Below are 24,656 nucleotides of genomic sequence, written 5' to 3'. Positions count from 1 at the left end.
CATGAAAAAAAAATAATGACAGTCCAGGAAACCCCTTTTAAGACCGCATCTTTGTCAATAAAATAACCCAACACACATTATTACAGAAGGTTGATATGTCCTGAAGGTTTCCAGCCCTCATATTCCCAGTATTTCCACAATTTTGAGTCATTTTCCTTCATAGATAATTAATGATTAATGATTAGTGATTATAAGGCTTCATCTGTTGATTGCAGATGTTTACCATTGAAATCAGGAATTTTGAGTGCGCTATGTTCTCTGTGTCATGGTTAAAAAGGTCAAGCAAATTATCCCTGCAAAGAGTCTTCCCTAGAAGCAAAAGTTTTAAGACAATACTGTGAACGGGCGAAGGGGCAGAGGTAATCATCACCGTCTCTCGAGGATGCAATTGTAGACAACTGCAGCTAGCTTGATTCACAGATCAGAATAGAAAGTGGAAATGTATACAGAGAATACATAGCCTAAAGTTATAAACATGCAATTATGATGGTAATTTAAGGTGATAATTGTTAAAATTCAACAGCACTCCTGCCATTGCAGATGAATTTTTTTTTTTAAAAGTAGCAAATATATTCATACCTTAAACAGTGTGTAAATCACTTTCAGACTCAAATCTCCAGAACTTGATATCTTAAAGTAATGTAAGTTTCTAAAGTAAACACAAAATTATCGAACTTTTATTAAAAAATCAGCTACTGTGCTAGCACGCAATTATTTCACATGCATGAGATCCCAGATTTCTTGCAAGCAATCTTTTTTCTTAATTTACATTACTAGATTAATAGGATAAAATAATGTGTTGCTTCAAAATAATAATATACCCTGTTATGGAGATCTCTTTCAAGGCATGCAGTTCCGAGTTTTGCACTATTCAGGGCCAAATGAAATCCACTTAAGAAATCTAACATGTGGGGGCATGCACGTAGGATAAAGAATGCTTTAGCAAGCCAATGCTGTATGATATTAATGTTACATGAGTAATACTACAAATACAGTGGTATATTTTTCCAAAATTTCTAATTTCTCATACATATAAAGAAACCCAATATAATTTCAACAAAAATGAAACCACCAAAAGTATACTACGTTGTGTATCAAATGATCTTGTTCAAAATCTGTATATTAAAATCTACAAATATCATGGCTCTGTGATATTCTCAATCTTTTTAATGATCCTTTGCAGCGCAGATGCACTTGATCTGCATTTTGGATCTGTAAAGCAAGAGCGTCCTTCTTCAGCTGCTTTGCTCAACTCCGGATCCATATGTACTTTGCCTAAAAACGGAACATTCATATCTTTAGCCATCTTCTCTGCTCCACCACCAGTTACATGAAAGACTTCAGTATAAGCAAATAAAGATAACAACTGAGGGGAATGTGTTTGTATGCTCTTCAATGTCTCCTCGGTGACATCTTCCTCCTCCCCATCATCTGCAATCTTCTTAAATATGAAACTTGAGATGGGTTGTTGAATACCACTCATGTTCTCTACGACACCTAAGACATTAATGCCAACCTTCTTGCAAAAATTTATCTCCTTCCTAACATCAATTATTGATACTTCCTGTGGTGTAGTAACTATTAACGCACCATCCACATTAGTTGCTTTCAGATACTGTGCTATAGAAATATGTTCATCAGATGTCCCAGGTGGAGCATCCACAATTAGATAGTCTAACTCTCCCCAGTAAACATCTTTCAGAAACTGCTTGATCAGTCCATTTTTGCGTGGTCCCCTCCATATGACTGCCTCATCTGGATCTGGCAGCATGAAGCCAATAGACATCACACCAAGATTGTCTTCTACGTACACAGGAGACCAGCCAAGATTGCTCTGATGTATTTCCTGACCTTCCAATCCAAGCATCTTGGGAATGCTAGGACCACATATATCAATGTCAAGAAGTCCAACCTGCTTGTCTTGCTCTGCTAAAGCAAACGAAAGCTGTGCTGCAAATGTGCTCTTCCCCACCCCACCTTTTCCAGACAACACTAAAATTTTGTGTTTCACAGTAGCCATACGCTCTGCTATAGCAACCAAATCTGCAAAAAGATGGAAAGCAAATGTGAGGCAATATTTTGATTTTACATGTAAACTGATAATAAGGAATCTATATCATAACACAAAAGCAAATATATCTTGTGTCTACATAGGCACCATCATTTTTGGAGACATAAAGAAAGCTTAAACAACTGTAACACAGCATAAAGGCCATTATTTACAATTTTAACAATGCACAAACTAACAAATGCAACTCACTTGTGTGTAGATGCCCATAAAAATACTATGGCTGTCATTCAAAATCCTTAAAGCTAAAATGAACAATGGGCAAACTTGAATATCAATCATATATTAACAGTAAATAAAAAACAGAGAGATATCTTGCACATGCACAACTTATTGCAGCTTGATGAAAAGTAAATAGGACACACCTTCATATATTAACAGTAAATAAAATACAGAGAGATATATTGCACATGCACAACTTATTGCAGCTTGATGAAAAGTAAATAGGACACACCTCCTTAATAGCTGTGTTGATTTTTATACATGCCCAATAAATACCTCAGCATTGGACATGCCCACTTCATGTTTATTGAAACAAGAGATTGATGAGGATTTACAATTTGCTGCAACCCACTAGGAGTGTCTTTTTTAATATCCTTGGTAGATTTCATTGATTGGCGATGGGTAATTTATTTGCAACAACTTTCTGGAGAATCACAAAAGACATCAGGTAAAGATTGCCCTTTTACAAACAGGATTGCCTAAATGGACTTAATGAGGGATTTAGGTAGAATGAAGTATGCTTAAGGATTTTAGATTCTTTTGACGTATCTTTTTTGCTTCACATGTCTAAACAGATTCAACAGCTTCAAACCTCAGATTATTAAATTATGTTAGAACACAAAAATATTGTACATTGAATTCATATGAGTTTGCAGAATAAGCATAAATCTGTTTTTTTCTTGTACCACTTGTCTGTTTCTCTTGAGATTAAAACATGCATTGAGACTCACAAAGTTTATCAGGCATTTAAAGGTTTTTGTGTTGTTCTGTATTGACTTCCTGTTCAAGAATTTTATTGTTTGCCTCTTGAATTTATCAAATTCCTGAGTAGTTTCATTTGCTAAATTTCTGTCTGACCATATAAATGCTTCTATATACATATACATGTCATGCCCCCGCCATGCTGTATCTCCATTGCAACTTATACAAAATTAGAAAATGGCCTTACTAGTAAGACTTCGCCATTTTCCATCTCCCTGAGCCGATCCCAAACTGATTACTACAGACAAAATTGATTAATATATATTAGACTCTTCCTCCTAATCGGCAGATTGTGAAAGAAACAAATCAGTAACAAAATAGATTCCCAAAAGCCACGTAAGATGAAGAGGCACAGGGTCAAAGGGTATAAGGCAGCGATCCAAATAAAAGTTAGTAAGATGGCAACGGGATTAAGGAATTACTAACCCGTGGAAAGAGGCAATCAACATAGCAATTGTAATTAATAGCAAGGATCACATAATTGGGTTGCCACTCTTACAAGGAAGGTATTTGAGGAAGAGACACACCCTTCCATTCGATGAAAGGGATATATAAACAGCAAACTGACCCTCAAGTAAGGGGCATGAAAGGAGCAGATCATTATTAATTATTGGCAGATCATACTCTCTGCAGATCGCATTAATTTACAGGCAGATAATATAAAATTACTGGTAATCATTGCTATTACAACAGATTGGTATGCAGTGTCCTACTTATGAATTAAATACTTATTTACAGTCATATTATATTCAAATTCGATTAGGAATAAGGGCACCTACATGGCCTATAATACAAACATGTTTCATTTATTCTTAAATATACATTTAATAGATTTATATGTGTTAGTAATAGCGTAATCAGATCTATATAACAATTATACTTAATTTCATTAATTTACATATATAATCATAATACCAGAGAGATTAGCATATTAATGACCTAATCCTTAGTCATTCTATATTGCCCCTCATGAGGGTAGGTTGGTTTTGTCAGGGAAAGGCTGTTGGCATATGATGAAGTGGTGACAATGTATGTTGTCATTGATGTCAATATATGCTCAAGCAAGTGAACCGGTATGCACCAGTATGAAGATTGGAAGCAGTTATGGTCAACCGCGATTGAGTCGACCGGTGTTGGGGTTCACTAAGTGTGACTACCAGTTGGTAGTCTCTGTTCAGCTCTAGGGTTTCCGATATGGCCTGTGCGGTGCAACCGATGGTGTTTTGTGAACGATAAGGATCGGGATGCCACATCAGTTGTGTGCACATGAAGAATTTCCTTGAGGATCTTGCGCGTGAAGATCGAATGCATTGAATGCCTATCTCGGGAATGCGCGGTTTTCTGAGCGGTGTGTGAAGAGCGCGTGATGGGTTACTGTTTTCCAGATGCAGTGAAGATTGGACGATGCAGAATGTCTTGAGATCTGTCTTAGATCATTTCATTCTATGTAATGTGTTTGGACGGTCAGGATTGGATTGCTTGTAATTGTAAACCTAAAATATTTAGGGTTTAGGGTTTATGCTACCAACCTAACCTTTGTCTATAAGGTCGATGAGTTTTGTTATTGTAAGTGTTGGCAAAAGTTGTGTGTGTGTCCGCGTGTTGGAGATTAGATACTCGCCAAACCAGAGTGAGGAATCTGCAGAGTGTGATTGTAGAGGAGAGGAACTGAAAAGGATCTGCTTTAGCAAGGAGTGTTGATATCAGATCGGAGTTTTACTTGTTATCTTCTAACCATTTCAACAGAAGGAAAATCCCCTGACCGGGTAGCTTTAACAGGATTTGTTGTAAATCCTCTAACCAGGTGGCTCAAGTTCATTGAGTTATTTAAATCCTCTAGCGAGGTAACCTTTAACAGGTTATATAGCCATCCCTTAATCGGGTGATCCCTAATAGGATCAGTTCCTAATAGAACCTTATTGTAAAGTCTTTAACCGGACTAGGCTCCTAACAGAGTGGACTTCAAAAGAGTTCAAAACAAACTTGTGGGTATTCATCCCCACCGTGGTTTTTCCCGTTTGGGTTTCCACATGGAAAATCTCTGTGTTATGGGTTGTGAGTTTTTCATGTGATGATTGTGTGTTTCTGATTAAGTTAGTTATGCAAGCAGTGTTCAATGGTTGTGGTATTGTAGATACAACTCATGCATGATTATATCGGTAAAGTAGTCATCAAGATTTGAGATCTGTGGAAAGTTGTCTGAAGTATCTATGTTTAATCGGTATAGCCATGGTTATGCTCAGTGGTGAAGACAACCGGTCAGCTGTGTTTTAATATGATAAAGTGTTGTGAAGTTTTTGTGTGTACTGATTCACCCCCCCTCTCAGTACCGGTCAAGACCTTAGTTGCTCATCATTATTCATCAATTGGTATCAGAGCACATCCAGGTCCTTAGTGATATAAGCTTAACCGCTTGAGGCAAAAGATCCTGTTGTAATGATGAAGAGGGAAGGTCCTAAGTTCAACAGGGACAACTTTACAATATGGAAGGACAGAATGAAGATATATATCAGGAGTTTGGGTGCACAACACTGGAAACATATTGAGAATGCCTATGTAATCCCCACCGGCACTCTAACCGATGATCGGAAAAAAGAGATACAAGAAAATGGGCAAGTCATGGAAGCCCTTATTAGCAGTTTGTCCGATATAAAGTTCATTGATGTACAAGATAAGGACAATCCAAAAGATGTATGGGACAAACTGGAATCCATGTATGGCGGTGATGAACATGTCAAGCAGGCTAAGGAAGAAAGCCTGAGAGGAAAGTTTGAAGATAGGAGGATGGTTGAAGGAGAGACCATTCAGCAGTATGGCATAAGAATCAAGACAGTGGTTGGAGAAATCAAGAGCACTGGTGGAACAATTGATGATGCCACTATTGTCAGTAAAGTTCTGAGATCACTTTTACCAGTCTATGCAATCAGGGTTGCCACTATTCAAGAGCTAAGGTCTATCGACAAAACCAAGGTATCCTTAGACTCTATTATTGCAAAGTTGACTACATATGAATTGAATAGCTATGATGGTAGTGTTAAGAAGACCGAATCTGCCTTTAGAGCATCTGCTTCCTCTGTACCGACCAGGAAAGGAAAAGAGGTTAGTACCAGTTATGAATCCAAGCCAAGCAAAGATATGGACGATGAGGAGATTCTGATGGAGTTTGAAGCTCTTCTTGCCAAGAGACTTCCAAAAGGCACCGGTAAATACAAAGGTAAGCTTCCTCTGAAGTGTTTTTCCTACAATAAGATAGGACATATAGTTGTTAACTGTCCTAACATTGACAATAAGGATAAACTGGAAAGGTTTAGAAAGTATAAAGGAGGAGGTAGGAGAAATTGTCTTGTTGCAGTGGATGAAGGTGTTACCGATGAAGAATTTGAGGATGAAGAGAGTGAGGTCATAGTGTTTGTAGCTGTCAGGGCAGAGGTGTTTGACCAAAAAGCCCTTGTCTGTCGCATTGACAACTCCAACGAGTGGATCATTGATAGCGGGTGTTCTCACCACATGACTGGTGACCGGAGAAAGTTTTTGACTTTGGAAGAATATGATGGAGGTGTTGTCCGGTTTGGCAACGATGCACCTTGCATGGTGAAAGGAAAAGGATCTATCTCACTGAATGAAAAGAGCAGTGCGGATGATGTCTACTGGGTGGAAGGCCTTAAGCACAACCTTTTGAGTGTTGCTCAGCTGAACGACAAAGGACTCATTCTGGAGTTCAAAGGTAGAGTCTGCAGAATAATTGGAAAGAGTGGTGAACTTATTGCCACCGGTAAGCAGACCAGAGGAAACCTATTTCAGCTGAATGCCAAGATTAGTCAGTGCGTGATGGCAAAATTTGACGACAGTTGGATATGGCATAAGGAGACTTTGTCATGTGAATTTTGACAATATTGTAAAAGCGAGTAAGATCAAGGCAGTAAGAGGGTTGCCTTTGTTGAGCAAACCGGAGAATGCTTTGTGCAAAGAATGTCAACTTGGGAAGATGTCTTCCTCAACATTCAAAGGTAAGTCCTTTTCAACAGAGAACTTACTTGATCTTGTGCACACCGATCTGTGTGGTCCGATGAAAACAAGAAGAATTCAGGGAGATCGGTATTTCATGATTCTTACCGATGTCTGCTCAAGAATGATGTGGGTCACATTCTTGAAAGACAAGTCTGAGGCGTTTGGAAAGTTCAAAGCCTTTAGAGCATTAGTTGAGAAGGAGAGCAGCAGAAAAATAAAATGTCTTAGAACCGATCAAGGAGGTGAATTCACTTCTGATGAATTCAACAAGTACTGTGAAGAGAACGACATCAAGAGGCAGTTGTCTGCCCCAAGGACACCACAGCAGAACGGCATAGCAGAGAGGAATAACAGGACTGTAGTGGAAGCGGCCAGAACTATGCTGATCCAAGGAAATGTTGCTCACACATTTTGGAGAGAAGCGGTGAGCACTGCAGTCTATGCCATGAACCGAGTACTCATCAAGAAAGGTAAAGACAAAACCCCCTATGAGTACTGGAATGGAAGAACTCCCAATGTGAGTTATTTCAAAGTGTTTGGGAGTAAATGCTATATCAAAAGAGGTGAGCATCTGAGTAAGTTTGATGCTAAGTCTTATGAAGGAATATTTCTTGGATATTCCACTAAAAGCAAAGCTCTCAAGTGCTACAACAGAAGGACCCAGAAGATTGTTGAGAGTATCAATGTCAGGGTTGATGAATCCCCTGAGAAGGCTGAGGAAACCGGCAGCAAGGAAACGGAAGATGAACCGGGTTTAGCTTTCTGGGAACCAGTTAAGAATGAAACAAATGACAAACACTACAAAGACCTCAGTGTTTCTGTACCGGCAGAAGCTTCAGCGGGTGAAGAAGAAGATGAAGCGGAAAAAGAAGAGGAAAAGCAAGAAGAACCTGCTACGATCCTTCCTAGGTATGTAAGACTGCATCATGATCCGAAGAAGATCATAGGAGACAAAGATGCAGGAATACTTACAAGGAGAAAGGTGAAAGAAAACTCTTGCATGATTTCAGAATTTGAGCCTAAGACCACTAGAGAGGCACTTACCGATGAAGACTGGATAAAGGCAATGGAAGAGGAGTTGGACTAGATAGAGAAAAATGCAACATGGTCCTTGGTACCCAGACCGGAACACAAGAATGTCATTGGTACCAAATGGGTCTTCAAGAATAAGATGAATGAAGAAAGCACAGTGGTAAGAAACAAGGCAAGACTTGTATTTAAGGGATATGCTCAGGAAGAAGGAGAAGACTATGGAGAAACCTTTGCCCCAGTGGCTAGACTGGAAGGTGTTTGAATGCTACTTGCATTTGCAGCATTCAAGGGATTCAAGGTATACCAGATGGATGTGAAGTCTACATTCTTGAATGGAATCCTAGAAGAAGAAGTGTATATTGAGCAACCGGATGGGTTTGCTTTGTCAGAAGATAGCAACATGGTGTGTAGATTACACAAGGCCCTGTATGAATTGAAACAAGCACCAAGGGCATGGTATGAACGGTTACACTCTCATCTTGTGAAGATAGGATTTCAGAGAACAAGTGAGGACAACAACATATACCTGAAATCTAAAAGTGATCAAATATTGTTGTGAAGTATTTGTAGATGACATAATCTTCCGAGGAGATGATGAAATGAGTCATGCATTTGCAGATGAAATGAAGAAAGAGTTTGAGATGTCACCGATTGGAGAGATAAAGTTCTTCATTGGTCTACAGATTCAACAAATGAAGGAGGGTATTTTCATTACCCAGTCCAAGTATATCAAAGAGGTATTGAAGACCTTTGGTATGGAGGAGAGCAAACCGGTTGGATCACCAATGGTGACTAGCTGCAAACTGACTAAGGAGAATGATTCAGCGTTGGTGAATGAGGAGTACCAGTCAATGATCGGTAAGCTACACTATGTGGTGCACAGCAAACCGGATATTGCTCATGCAGTGGGCATAGTGGCCCGTTTTCAGAAGAGTCCAAGAGAATCCCACTTGGTAGTGGTAAAGAGGATTCTTAGATACTTGAAAGGGATAGTTGATTATGGATTGTGGTATCCATACAATGGCGACTTTGATTAAAGTGTTTACCGATGCAGATTGGGCAGGTAATGTGGACGACCGAAAGAGCACAACCGATGGAGCGTTCTTCTTTAGTGGAAGACTAGTCTCGTGGACGAGCAAGAAGCAGAGCTGTATTTCCCAGTCTACAGCTGAAGCGGAGTATGTGGCAGCATTTATGAACTGCACTCAAGCAATCTGGATGAAGCATGTACTGAATGGCTTCAAAATGACTATATCTGAACTGGTGAGTATTTTTTGTGATAATACCAGTGCAATAAACATTTCCAAAAATCCAGTACTGTTGCTAGGACTAAGCTCATTGAGCTCAAATATCATTTTTTGAGAGAAAAGGTTCAGAATAAAGAGGTATTAGAACATGTTTCCAGTAAGGAGCAACTAGCAGACATATTCACTAAGCCCTTACCGAAGACTGCATTTACCTATTTGAGAGGTGAATTAGGGGTTCTGCCCCTTCATGAAGTAAACTGAAGTTGTGTGCTCCACATCAGTCAGGTACTACCGTGTCAGCTCTTATAGGATTGATGTGTTGAAGGATGCTACTCCATAGGGGGAGCAACATAGTGGAGCTTGGAAGCTTGTGCCTCCACATTGGCATTACTGTCAAAGGGGGAGAAGATATCTGATGATGAAGACATATGGCAAAGTGCACACTGACGAGTCCAGATGGTGGTGGTGGTGATCTTTGAACCAGCATATGTCAACCGGTACATGTTAATGAGCATGGTGCAGATACTGAGCAATGATACACTGAGTATTGCCATCAATGCCAAAGGAGGAGATTGTTGGCATATGATGAAGCGGTGACAATGCATGTTGTCATTGATGTTAATATATGCTCAAGCAGGTGAACCGGTATGCACCAATATGAAGATTGGAAGCGGTTATGGTCAACCGGGATGGAGTGGACTGGTGTCGGGGTTCACTAAGTGTGACTACCGGTTGGTAGTCTCTGTTCAGCTCTAGGGTTTCCGGTATGGCCTGTGGGTGCAACCGATGGTGTTTTGTGAACGATAAGGATAAGGATCGGGATGCCACGTCAGCTGTGTGCACGTGACGAATTTCCTTGAGGATCTTACGCGTGAAGATCGAATGCATTGAATGCCTATCTCGAGAATGTGCGATTTTTTGAGCGGTGTGTGAAGAGCGCGTGATGGGTTACTATTTTCCAGATGCAGTGAAGATTGGATGATGCAGAATGTCTTGAGATCTGTCTTAGATCATTTCATTCTATGTAATGTGTTTGGACGGTCAAGATTGGAACGCTTGTAATTGTAAACCTAAAATATTTAGGGTTTATGCTACCGACCTAACCTTTGTCTATAAGGTCGATGAGTTTTGTTATTGTAAGTGTTGGTAAAAGTTGTGTGTGTGTCCGCATGTTGGAGATTAGATACTTGCCAAACCAGAGTGAGGAATCTGCAGAGTGTGATTGCAGAGGAGAGGAACTGAAAAGGATCTGCTTTAGCAAGGAGTGTTGTTATCAGATCGGAGTTTTACCTGTTGTCTTCTAACCATTTCAACAAAAGGAAAATCCCTTGACTGGGTAGCTTTAACAGGGTTTGTTGTAAATCCTCTAGCCAAGTGGCTCAAGTTTATTGAGTTATTTAAATCCTCTAGCGAGGTAACCTTTAACTAGGTTTCAACCTTTAACAGAGTATATAGCCATCCCTTAACCGGGTGATCCCTAACAGGATCGGTTCCTAACAGAACCTTATTGTAAAGTCTTTAACTGGACTAGGCTCCTAACAGAGCGGACTTCAAAAGAGTTCAAAACAAACTTGTGGGTATTCATCCCTACCGTGGTTTTTCCCGTTTGGGTTTCCACGTGAAAAATCTTTGTGTTATGGGTTGTGAGTTTTTCATGTGATGATTGTGTGTTTCTGATTAAGTTTGTTATGCAAGCAGTGCTAAATGGTTGTGGTATTGTAGATAAAACTCATGCATGATTATATCGGTAAAATAGTCATCAAGATTTGAGATCCGTGGAATGTTGTCTAAAGTATCTGTGTTTAACCGGTATAGCCATGGTTATGCTCAGTGGTGAAGACAACCGGTCAGCTGTGTTTTAATATGATAAAGTGTTGTGAAGTTTTTGTGTGTATTGATTCACCCCCCCCTCTCAGTATTGGTCAAGACCTTAGTTGCTCATCATTATTCATCAAAGGCTGCAATAATTCCATCCCAAAATAAGTGAGCCCCAAGAGGTGGTATGGATGGGTGTTCCTGAAACTCTTGAGCCTATTTGTGGAGAATACGTTTCCTACCCATCTAATAAGTAATTCCCCATCCTCCATTAGGGTTGATGATTACGAAAGAAGTAAGGATTGGGAGCTTAAATATGGTAATTATCACTTGTATTATGGATATTAATTGTTCCTTAGTATTAATAATCTAATTTAAGGCATAATAATGTATAATGATTATTGGGAAACAGACATCTGCATATTTTTATGTCTTCTAGCCTCTAGTCTACAAGTAAGGCTTGGGGCCAAAGCAAAATGCCTATGTCGATCAAACCTGATAATAAATTACATTATGTTATGAAGTCTTTTCACATGAAGGTTACTGCTTGAAAAAAAGATAAATGGTTTGGGCATATTGAGGTACTTCCATTCTTGTGACTATTATAATGGAAAATTTGAAAAAAGATACCCTATGTGAGGATGATGATAAATTACATAAACTGTTAATAATATAATAACCTCTGCTTGCATATAATGAATCCATTACGTGGAATATAGATCAAAACCCAAGCGAGTACATGTTGACTTGTGAGTACTCGGCAACTTGAAATCAAAATAGGCCCAACAAGTAACTTGTCAAAACCTCACTTAAAACTAGCCAATAATTTGCTGGAAATTTGTGTGATTTGGAGTGAGGATTGAATGATTTTAGAGGGTTTTTCATTTGCATTTAAAAAAAGTCATGAGCCATTAAGGTCCATGTGGTCTCAACAGCCTCAATTTGGGCTTGGTGGCAGGGACTCCACCCCTCGACCCTGCTCTGTATGACAACAGGTTACAAGCAAGGGGTGCTATCCCTGGACCTTGCAAGGAGGCGCTGCCCCTCAAGCCCACAGTGAACGCTGCCCTGAAACTCCCACTCTTGTTTTAAAAACCCAAAAATAAATTGTTTTGGCCCCATGTTTTACCAGGATGAAATTTGTTAAATATTAATATGGATCTGTAATTTATGATCATATGACACTATGATTTGAATTTTCTAAAAATAAGGAAAACCTACTGATAACCTCTGTATATTCAGTTTTATGCCTAGTTTTTTTAGACTATTTTACAAATTTCTGTTTTTAAATGTTCAGAAACTTTGCTGACTTTTTCAAATTTAGGCCTGCCAAGTTCTTGCCAACTCTGAGTTTTTAACCTATGATGTGGAATCTCTTAGAATTATTAAACAGTCCTTATTCACTAACAGGGGAGGTTTCAACAGATGCATTCATAAGAAGTTCTACTCCACAGGTCACAGGCATCAGTTCAAAATGAAGCCAGATACCTGAGGCAAAAGCAAGACCACAGAATTGAAGAGTAAACTAATAAATTTCAAAAATTGCATATTTTCATGAGAGCATTATTGACTAAATTTGATGTGCTTTTCAGGTATGTAAGTGAGCTGTAATATAGCTTTAGAAAGAAGATGATCCATTTTGATCCCAAGGATGGAGATGAAGCATCCATCAAAGCTATGTATCTTAAAGAAAATGGCAAAATGCAGCAAAGAGCAAGCTCAAGTTTTAACTCTTCCATGTGCAATCAAGCATGTAAAAGCCAAAGAAAGCAAGGAAGCCAGAATAACATGAAGAAGAATGTCCACACAATCCAAGCTTGCTGAAGTCCAACAAACATATGTGAGCATTGTGGAATCGATTGCTATGCCAAGGGCTTTTGTTTGAAGCCATTATGTCCCCTGCACCCCCTATTTCAGTGATATCCAATTTTATTCAAACAAAAATGTGTTTATTACAACTTTAATAATAATAGCAAGGTTAGTGGACATGAGGCACATACAACCTAGTTCCAGTCCATTTGCTTCATCTGCAGTGTTAGTGAAGAAAAAAGACAGTACTATGAGGATGTGCATTTGCTTCATGCCTTAAAGTTAGGGTGAACACCAATTGTGGGATTTTCCCAGCTACCTGTAGGCAATAACCTGCCCCAGCATACCTGCCACACAACCCAAGGATCAACAGCAGATCTGGTCTAGAGAATGTGAGGTTTCCAAGGCCAGTCTATCTGCGAAGTTTCTACTAGTTCACCCTCACCAACAGCAATATTCCAACACGCATTGTATCAGGTCCATACCTATTGTATTGTTCCAGATCTGAATTAATTACTGTTATCATCTGTGCAACTGTGTGAATTCAAATTTCAATTTGGTTAACTGGTAAACTGACCTGCAGAAATTGCTTGGTTAATTCAGTGGGTCTAAACTTCTAAAGTTTCAAGTTTTGATCTGTTAACATCTGAGTCTGATTAGAGCAGAATATTAAACCCTAGGGTTATTTCAGAAACTAATGCCACAGTTGCATCCAAAAACCAAAAAAGGCTAAGGTGAAAAGATTATAGCTCTTAAATATTATTTAAGTAATGAAATAAGTTGTACTGGTGATGCAGACAACAAGGTTGCATGCTGCCATGCACTCAAACAGCCCATACTATCTCCAAAGATAATGTAGGGGTCGTCACATTAAATTGCACCCTGCTAGACTGGGTCCAGCATTCCAATGACACAATGGAAACAACCTCAAGGCGTGGCACCTTTGTGAATGAGGTTTGAGTCTCCGAAGAAGGCCGGCTTCCTTTCTAATCTAGATGCAAGGTGTTGATCCAACCCTATAGCTAAATCTATTCAACCAGCTTGCAAAGGAAAAGGGAGAGAGAGTGCAGGAAATAAAAGGAGGTGATGCACCAGGATTAGAACATATTTCTTCCTGCCCAAAACAGCACAATGCATCGATGAAAACAACTAGAACTAACACAATTCTCTATGTTACTAGTCTCTAGAGGCACATATGGAGGTTAGGGTTTGATAGAATGTTGAAAGGAAAGGAGACATTCACAACCAGCACCTACAAAACATAAATAACACAGCAAATAAACATAGAAAATAGAAAAAATGCATTCAGACATGAAGGCAAGAGAGATTTACACAACATATCTAAAGGAGAGAAGAGGTAAAAAAGGGTAATTCTCATTAATGCAAAGACAAAGGCCAAGTTACAGTGACAGGTGCAAAAATGCATGAGTCTTTGTAGAGAACTGAGGGAAGAACAAGAAGAACACTTACAAAATATTACAAAGTTGCCTTTAAGGTCAGGCATTACTGAGATAAGAAATTACAAATCAAGGTTTGAACCCTAACCATACCAGGGTTAACAAAAAATGGAAATCAACCCAACCACGCACAATCTGATTATAGACGTGTGAAGAATATCTTCCTGGCACAGAATGATGGATCAGCATTAAATTCAATGGCTGGAAATGGGCAATCACAACAACAAATCGGCCTTTGAGATCTGCAAAGACATTTTGTTAGGTGAAAAGTACCCCTACAAGCCATAAAGAACCACGGCCTCGAGCAAATCTAAATGGGGAATGAGTAATGGCGTCATTCCACAACCTCAGGCCCAAGAAAATGTCATTGGAGACGATTGGACCAATAATTTGTGCTCTGTACTTGACCCCTACAAAAAACAAACTCATTGCCATAGTTGTTATTTAATTTTTAAATGTTGACTGTCAATCAGCATTGGTTGGCGAGCTATCAAATCGTGCAAGGGGCTCCAATACAAGTTTAAAACAAAGTCGTCAATCAAATAGATTGACGGCCATCACTTTGCCTCATTGCCCACTACTTGAAAAGTCAAGGACGTGCATTGAAAAATCATCAACAAATGAGGAACAGCCATGGTGTCAAGGATAACACATGTCATAAAAGCGCACCATTGCGTCTAGGAGGTGATCCCATCTTCATGCCTCTGCAAATGTGCATGTTAATATGTTTTTATGCACTTGATACACAGATTAAAATACCAAGGTATCGTATCCTCTCTTGAACAAAATCTCCTCAAATGCTGAACTAAGTGATCAGTTGAGGTGACTCCAAGGTTCCAAATGTCAAGTCTACATGTGGATAAGCTCAATGGTTTGATGTGATATTGCCAGAATCACAAGAGGAACTTACATTTGCACTTGAACTCTTGCTTGAATGTGGCTGGAACATGGAAATTTACTTGATTAAAAAAAGATAAAAGAGATTAAGGACTTAGAAAGCTAATCTAATCTTAAGAATGTAAGAGATTATGAATGACATAGTGAAACTCTACTAGACTTTGCTTTGCCATGCAAAGAACAACTCCACAAAGCTAGTGCAATCTTCTAAGGTAATCTCATGATGTTCAAATCACCAACAACAACACAAACACCATCAATGTGATGCATATCAATGGGTGAGTAGCAATCGAAGTTGAGCTTATATAAAGAGTTCGATTGAACACGCAAAGTATTTAGCAATCAGCAAAATACAGGTAGTGTGAACATGTGAATTTCACCATTAATCATCCACAATAACTTCCATCCATCCTATCAACATCAAAACAAATGAGAAGTAGAGACCATGCAAATGTTGAATCAACACATGAAATTCACCATATCTTCAATAAAAATATATGATTCTTGCAACAAAGTCTTGGCAACAATCTCTTTTTCTCCTATTCTACTGCTACTTCTAATTGCTTCTACTATCTATTATTGTCTACTAACTATTAACCTTTGCAAGAGAGGGGAGCAAGCCTTTTATAGTGCTCTTATTACAAATAAATGGCTAGGATCAAATCCAAATCAACGGCCAAGATAGAAAGATAGAAACCCTAATTAGGGCTTGTTACACCCACTACATAACATTTAATGCTTGACCGATGATTTGATTACAATAAATAAGACACATGTCCTTTGAATGTTGACCAATGAGAGATGAGGTTAGGTATATCGAACTTTGTGCCTCCATATGTGGTAGTTATCTTCCTCGTTGGATGAGTCAATTGCATTGAATCTAGATTCCTTGACTTGGAATGAAGTGATTGGGTTGGTGATGACTAAGCGCCACCTCAACTAATTACACGCCTTATAGATGATCACAAAGAAGAGTTTGTGATTTGAGCAATATCTCTTGATACTCAACATTTCCAATTGCTTGAGGTGATGATGGTGGGAGATATTCCCAAATTGCATCATCTTATTCAATTTGATCACCTTCACCTATCCTTGATCCTCGATCCCTTCACCTTAAGCCTTCACCTTGGATTCCTCTCTTGTTGTACTGGCAACAATTTTTGGATTTCCAGAAGAAATTCAAGATAGTTGTAAAATTCCTTCCTTGTGTTGATCCTCACACTTGCTATGTTGAGATGTTCCTTCCTTGATTCACCATGTTGAAGCATGAATCTAGATATTGTAAGTGTTACCCTCTTCATGTGGTGGAAAGTTCTTCATTCCATGCTCCATGTCCTCTATCCCTCGCTTGTGTCAAACATGGAAAAACAAGGAAAGAACCCTAAACAAAACCCTAAGTAAAAATGCAAAATACTCACAAAATTCACTTCATGAAGCCCTTCAAAATCTGGAAATGAACCCTAAACAAAACCCTAAGTAAAAATGCAAAATACTCACAAAATTCACTTCATGAAGCCCTTCAAAATCTGGAAATGACATTTTTCACTTGAAAAACTGAAGTTTCAGGTCTGGAAATGGTGATGTTTTTGGTCTGATTTTCATCCTTTAAAGGTCTGATTCCTCAGTTTTGCCAGTCTGATTTCACCCTGATCTGCTCTTCGTCGTGGATCTTCGTGAGTGAAGGACAAGATGGTGACTACCGTGGATTTGAGGCGGTAAAGGAATAATCTTGATGACAGTTGTGGATTTGAGGCAGTGAAGGAATAAAATCTTCTTTGTAGTTCAAGCTTGCTGACTTCAAGCACTTAGTTGATCGATTCACTTAACCTTCAATATGATGTTGATCATCCTTCAATTTGTTCCAAGGAAGGGTTGAGCGGGTTCAAGGTCTCATCTTCACTTCAAGGATCAATCTAGCTATCTTTCATGCTTGAGACATGGATTTCCTCAATCCAAGGATGAATTCTTCCTTGGCCGTGGATTTTGGTGAGTGAGGGAAAAACTCCTCCTTGGCCGTGGATTTGAGCAAGCAAAGGAAGGATGTTATCTTGGCCATGTATTTGAGTTGGTCCAGGAAGTACTTGAGGAAGGTCATGGATTTTGGGAGGTGAAGGAATGTTGCAAGGATGACCAGGGATTTTAGCCAGCCAAGGAAGAAATTGCTTGCCTCTCTCAAGTTGTAGTTTCCTTAATCACTTTCACCCTTCATCAAACTTGGCCATTTGCTTGATCAAGTATCATGAAGTTGTGTTACCTTTGCCAAGCTATGGATTTCCTCAACCCAAGGATGTTGTGGATTTGAATAAGCCAAGGAAAAAATTTACTTAGGCAATGGATTTGGGCATGTCAAGGAAAATTTTCAATATGGCGGGGAATATGAGGAGGTAAGGGAAGATTTTGGTGATGGTCGGGATTTTGGGAGGCAAAGGAATTTTGCAAGGAAGGTCGTGGATTTGGGGCAGTGGAGGAAGAATGTAAAGATGGTCGGGGATTTTGAGTGAGTGAGTGAGGGAAGGATGTTACCTTGCTTGTGGATTTGAGTGAGGGAAAAACACTTACTTCCACTTCGAGTTGATCACTCCATTGCTTTCACCAATTGTTAGATTGACTTGGTATTTTCCTTCTCTTTCATCATCACTTCAGTCTTGGTTGATCCTCATCAAGGACTTCATCTCAATTTATTGCTCATCTCTCCTTGATTGTTCCTCGCTTCTATGTTCTAACTTGAAGATATCCACTTGCCCACTTGACTACTCATCACATATAAGACTCATACCCTGACTTGACTTGAAGGTCACCCTATGAAGCATCACTTAATGATCACCTTGACTTCTATTCCCTACTTAAGCATTGAGAGCTACAATGACTCCACTCTAACCTAAAGAGAGACCTGACTACCCGAATCGATCACATCCTGACAACAAAGGCATTGCATTCCCTCACAAGCAAGAGGTTGAAGGCTCGAAAATTATTGCCAAGCTAGACGACTAAGCTAAGACAACTAACGCTACCAAGCATAAAAATGGGGGTCCACATTTGCAATGGGGCGATGTGTGAAAATGTCACAATGCGCAAACCTACCAAGTGGAACACATTATGTTTTCACTTTCCTGCATTCTCATCTCGTCATATTTTCCTCTTAGGCTGTCTACTTTGGCCTTTTGAACATGGGGATCTCCCCCATAGACTGTCTTCAGCTTATTCCATATCTGAAAAGTTGTTTTCAAATCTTGTACTTCAGCAAATTCATTATCTGAAAGAGTGCTAACAATCAGATCCATAGCAGCAGTATTATCTTGCCTTTCCTTTATCTGGTTCGGAGTAAGAGTCCCTGAAGGTTCATTGTATTCTGTGATCACATGGTTCCAGTAGTGTTCACCTAGAGATCTTAGATAAAGTTTCATTCTTCCACACCATAAGGTGTAGTTCTCCTTAGAGATCTTAGGGCCCTGCTTACGCATCATCTTGGATCTCTCCCTAAGCCAGTTAAGCTTCTTCTGATTCTAGGGACCTAATGCTCTGATACCAATTGTTAGTCCCAATCGGTGCTGAGAGGGGAGGGGTGAATCAGCACTCAAACAAATTTTCTCAATTTAACTTTTATCTTAAATCTTCAATCATCTAAGATCCAACAATATACTTAATCACTGAAGTAAAATATGCAAGCATGAAAAGTTGACAGTGACACCAAGGAGTTATCTCGTGGAAACCCAATAGGGAGAAAACCATGGTGTGAGTAGGAACTCACAAAATTTGCACTCTTCTAGAGTACGCCTGGTTAAGAGCCATCCCTGATAGGAGATTACAAAAACACTATTACGTGCCACCCGGTTAAGGGATTTTGATCAAGGTCGGTTAGTGCCTTTACCCTGTTAAAGGTAGCCTAGTTAGAGGATTTAGAACATCAGTTAAAATGTTACCCGGTTAAGGGATTTTACAATAGGGACCTATTAAAGTCCACCCAGTTAAGGGATTTATGTTGCAGTTGTTAGAAAGCAACAAATGGATGAATTGTTGAATTAGCTACTGATAGCTTGATCAGATCTCAATATGCATCCCACTCAATACACACCGGTTGTGTCTTCTCTGCACAGAACCAATTTCCTTCTTACACCTTCGGCTATTCACTCAGTCGGTCACCTATCCCTCGGCACTGCACTTTGTCGGTCTTCTGACCTTTGGCTTTGCACTCTGTCGATCCTCTGTCCTTCGGCTCTGCCCTCAGCCGGTTTTGTCCTTCGGCTTTGCACTCAGGCTCTGCACTCAGACGGTCTACCTCACACACACACTCAACTGTGCTAACACCTCTTAGCACTTCCTCTCACTCTGCTCTTCACCTTGGATCGCCTTCAACAAGATTTCCTTGTTTCAAATTTCACGATCATTTTCTGTCAACACCTTCAGGCATATCCTCAATCAAATCAATCAAGGATTTCAGAAGATTTCAATTTCAAAATCTCCCACTCTTTCTCTGCGCGCCTTACAGCAATTCCGCCAAGTGTTCAACCAATTCTGCCACCGCATCTCCCAAAGATAGAAACTTCTGAGTCATGTTCAGCCAAATAAATGCGAACCAGAAAATCCGCATGTAATCATGCTTGACTGCATGATAACTAAAAGTTAACCTTACCAACAAATGTTTTGGCGTACACACAAGCTTACCAACTCATCCTTTGCCACCGCAACTGAATAACCGATCACTACTTCGAGATTTATGGTGATCACCTGTCTTCCTTCTATCATACCGGTGTACCGGTATGCAACTACACTTCTTATATTACCGGTTCATCCTTTGATTGCCGGTTTGTTGTGCTAGCACCAAGTCTCTTCCCATGTTTACCAGTGAGTTACCGGTTGGTTAGAGCAAACAAGTTTTCTTGCCTGAGTCACCTTTTGTTACTTCACCATCACCAAAGTGACCGATCTTCCTGAATGATAGATCGGTTGACTTAATTTATCTTTCCTTGAGCTGAAGTAACCTTTGATCATTCAATACCAATGTTGTTTCCATTCACTATTGCTTACTAAAAAGCAACACCACCCTACCTATACCACTTCACCGGTTAGTGTCTTCACCGGTAAGTGTTGGACATCAATGACAAACCTTAGCACATATACCGGTTTTCTAGATTGACCGGTTTTGTCAATGCCAACAATCCAACACAAACATATCCTTAAAGACGACAATATTTGGGCCATATCTGATAAATTTGGATAGGGCACCACATCTTCTATATCTAATTTAGAGTTTATGAAAAACATTCAAATGTTGCAACTATAACAATTAAAAAACATAACAAAATAAACATTTTTGAAATTTGTTCCATTCCACTAGATATATAAATAATAGATATACATGTATTTCTATAATTGTCATATTTAGCTATATCGATATCGACGGATCTTAAAAATTGGTTGTTTCTGTATTTATATATGTCCGTATATGTATTTATATATGTATGTACATGTATATGTATGCATATGTGTATGTGTATCTACCTATATATCTATATACTATATACATACATGCATGCATGGATGCATACATGGATGCATATATATTCCTCCTCATGTCATGGCGGGGCGAGTGTTGATTGTGTGCTGCAAAACCACAATCTTCAATCTTGCCTTTAGTGGCAGCCACAGCTTTTATCTGTCTTCAACTTTCCTTCAATGAGATCCTTGGCACATTGAATCAATTCATCGGGAAATCTCCTCTTTCATGACAACAGAAACATTTAAAAACTTTATCCTTCCCTACTGAAATGGCAGACTTTTTAATAAGTAAAGTAATTTCTGAATTAATCAAGTAATTTTTCTTGAGTTGACTTTTTAATAAGTAAAGTAATTTCTGAATTAATCAAGTAATTTTTCTTGAGTTGACTTTCTTCACCAATAAAGAAAGAAATCACAGCTTCAAACTCAGACTGAGTTAGTTTAATATGAGTGTAACATTATCAAAAGTTAAAGGCATACTACTGAATAAAATTGCTTTAGCATCATCATCTTCAATCTTAGAATTAATCCCAACAAGTTGATTGAGAAGAGATAAAGAAGTACATCCATTGAATTATCGTTCCACGTTCCTAGGCCAGTTTCTTTCTCTTCTAATAACACAACAGCAAGTTTGTGCTTTTGTTACTTGCATGTTTTGCATACTAGTATTACAGATAGAATATAAGCTCTATTAAACATGTTCTCTTTCTAAAAAATTATAAATAATATTATAAGTTCTGAAATAAAGTTTTGGGAAAAACGGCATAAAAATTTAAATATATTGACATATCAGACCATACAAATTCGATAGGATCTAAGTTTCAGATCATTAATTTTGGTCAATCCTCACACTGAATGACTCCATATAGTGCAGTGCAAACTTTGTTAAACAAAACTGCAGTCTGAACTTTGTGAACCAAACACTACTCCGATCAAGATGATGGACCACAGTGTGTGTTCGAAAACATCAATCCTATGAAATCTCGGCACAATTTCTTTTTGAATGTTTCAAAACATTATACATTGAGGTCTTAAATTTCTCTTATATTGTCCTTTTTTAATAAAATCTTTTGCGTTCAATAAAGGCTGCACGAAAATAAAAAGTACAGATATTTTTCTCTCCTATAGACAAGTTTCATGTAATTGTCTTATACCACAGATGCCTGATACAACCAAAAAGACATCATCTGGATTATAAGAGTTTTAGCTGGTCGGATTCTATAACATTAGGGAGAATTAAATTCAGCTTCATAAATTCGTGAATTTTTCGAGCAGGTTTAGGAAGAGCATGGGATCACAAAAATGCAAAATCCTCCAAATTTTCTCAGAAGCACCCGCCAAGAAAATACGGATTAACCTTCTCCATGAGACCGCATGGTAAAAATGTTAAGGAATAATATTTTGTACAAACCTGGATCAGGTCCCTTGGGAGCGGTGGCGCATATCTGCTGGTTAGGGCATCCTTCGCAAGCGTCTGTCTTCCCTGCCGATTCTGCCTCCGGCCCTGGACAATCTGCACATAAAAACAAGAATCCTAAACTTAGATTATGAATCTAAAGGAAATGGAGAAACGAGGGAGAGAATCGAACCCGTGACCTGTTAGCTAATGAAAAAAACGATCTTACGTTCATTGGCGTCTTCAGGAATTTGCCCGGCTGGCAAAGAGCCCCCGTTGACATACTCTGTCGTTCCGTTCTCCATGGTCTGAGAATTTTCGTAGCTCAGATTTGTCTTATCAAAAAATATCAAGAACCCTTCCGAATTTTTTTAAATAAAAATGTATGACAGTCCTGCAATATACGATGTTTACCTTGCATTGCCTTGAATTATAGTGCAAAATGAAAAAGACCGAGATAGGTAATGTGTATTGTTTTAGTTTTATTTTTGTTTATTAAATATCAAATTTTATTTTTAGTATAAATACATTCATTTTTTAAATCTTAAGTTTAGGTGAATTTAGTTTTATTTTTTTTCCTAAATATCCAATTTTATTTTTAGTATTATTGCATTCATTTCAATCTTAAGTTAGGTGAATTTGATAAATGTATATAGCTATTTAGTAATTTAGATTGAATTTAAGAGTTGAAATTAGACATTTATTTTATAAATAAATATTTGTTAATTTATATTAAATATTAAGAATTGAATTTAGATATTTATTTTTAGTATAGTTGGATTTATATTTATGTAAAATAAATTAAATAACTTTAATATAGTGAGTTATCACATTTATTATTTTGGAAAGGAAATTAGAAAGATAAGGTATTTTGTTTTATGATTGAATAGTCATGGTTGGGGCTAAGGGAGGTGAAATGTCCATAATTTTGTTTAAGCCTGGCTTGCGTAGATCAAATTGAAATTTGGAACAATTACAATTACAATTGTAGAGAGATTTTAAATATTTCAAGGTATAATGTCTATTATGCAAGTTTCTACAATTGCAAATTTTGAGTTTATGGTTGTTATTACAAATATAAGATTTGAAAATGATTTGATTGAAAAAAGTTTTTGGTGGATGTTCACTATTAGAGTTGTATGGTAGTAGTTGTAGAAAGAACCACTTGAATAAAACAAACTTGTTCATTAAAAATAATAAATGAAAGATATTAGAATTAATTTAATATATGATTGTTTGTAATTATTATATGTTGGTTGATAGCAAAAACTAACTTGTTCATTCCACTGAAAGGAAGATCAATGTAATAATTTCAACTTTTAATTATAAATTAATTATTTATGCAATTACTATAAAAATAATTAAACTATTTATTGAACATACAACACTTAATTATGAAGTTTTTATGGCCTCTCCATGGCCCATAAACTTATTTTGTCCATGTTTCTTTGTAGTCATAAGGTTGTACGTGAAACTAAAACAAAGCATGGGTATAAAGGAATAATGACATAGTTTAATTTAAGACTCCCAAAGGTGAGAAATAAGTACAAAAAAAAGAAAAGTGAGAAATAAAATACAATAGATCAATCGTAACAAAGTCAAAACAACAAATATTTAAAAACTTCATACATATCCAATGAAGAAAGACATGTCTCATGCAATTTCCATATAACATTCTCCCTTGGCACTTTCTCCTCTACAAAACCCATCTTACCAATTAGTATAATAATGAATAACATGTAAAATATCATAGTTACAAATATTTTGTGTTTTGGATCCTCTCTCTATCTTTCTCATTCACTCCATCTCTCCCTCCATCTATCCTAGTATAGATCTATCTCTCTATATCTCCCTCTCACTTGTCTCTCTATCTATTTATATCCATATCTTTCACTACCTCTATCTCCCTATCTCTCTATTTGTTTCCTTATCCCTACCTATATCTTTATATCTGTCTTGTCCCCCTCTTTTCTCTCTCCCTTCTATCTCTCTATTTTTCTCTTCTCATATATCTATAATTATCCCCATTTCTTTCTCCCTCTCTCCATCTCTATTTCTCTATCTTTAATTCTCTATGTTTTTATGTCTCTTTATCTCTTTCCACCTTTCTAATCCCCTTATATCTCCATCTCTTTATAACTCTATCTCACCATCTGCATCTTTCTACCCACCCCTCTCTCTCTTCCTTTATATCTCTCTATCTTTATCTCTTCCTCTACCTCTCTCTATTTATCTATATATTTGTATCCCTCTTCATCTCTTACCCTATCTTCATCTCTCACCTTTATCTCTATATAGTTATGCCTCCTTATCCATCCATATCTCTCCCTCTCCCTCTTCCTAGACCTATATATCTACATCTCTTTGCCTCTTTATCTTTATCTCTCCATATTTGATCTTCCATCTCTCCAGCGATATATATCTCATCATCTCTTCATCTCTCTATA

General features: G+C 38.1%; 1 protein-coding gene across 1 annotated transcript; it reads right to left on the bottom strand.

The window, feature by feature from the left end:
- Nucleotides 1-928: 928 nt before the first annotated feature.
- On the bottom strand, nt 929-22,661 carry LOC131074812 (cytosolic Fe-S cluster assembly factor NBP35). The gene is made up of 3 exons (XM_058011502.2): nt 22,439-22,661; nt 22,225-22,326; nt 929-2,043 (listed from the first exon to the last, which is right to left on the bottom strand). Exons 1-3 carry the CDS (start codon nt 22,512-22,514, stop codon nt 1,139-1,141), a joined length of 1,083 nt encoding a protein of 360 aa, XP_057867485.1. The 5' UTR covers nt 22,515-22,661; the 3' UTR covers nt 929-1,138.
- Nucleotides 22,662-24,656: the final 1,995 nt, after the last annotated feature.

Source organism: Cryptomeria japonica, chromosome 6 (assembly GCF_030272615.1).
Source record: "Cryptomeria japonica chromosome 6, Sugi_1.0, whole genome shotgun sequence".
Classification (NCBI taxonomy): domain Eukaryota; kingdom Viridiplantae; phylum Streptophyta; class Pinopsida; order Cupressales; family Cupressaceae; genus Cryptomeria; species Cryptomeria japonica.
The sequence above is the reverse complement of the archived record's forward strand: the minus strand, read 5'-3'. Positions and strand labels throughout refer to the sequence as shown.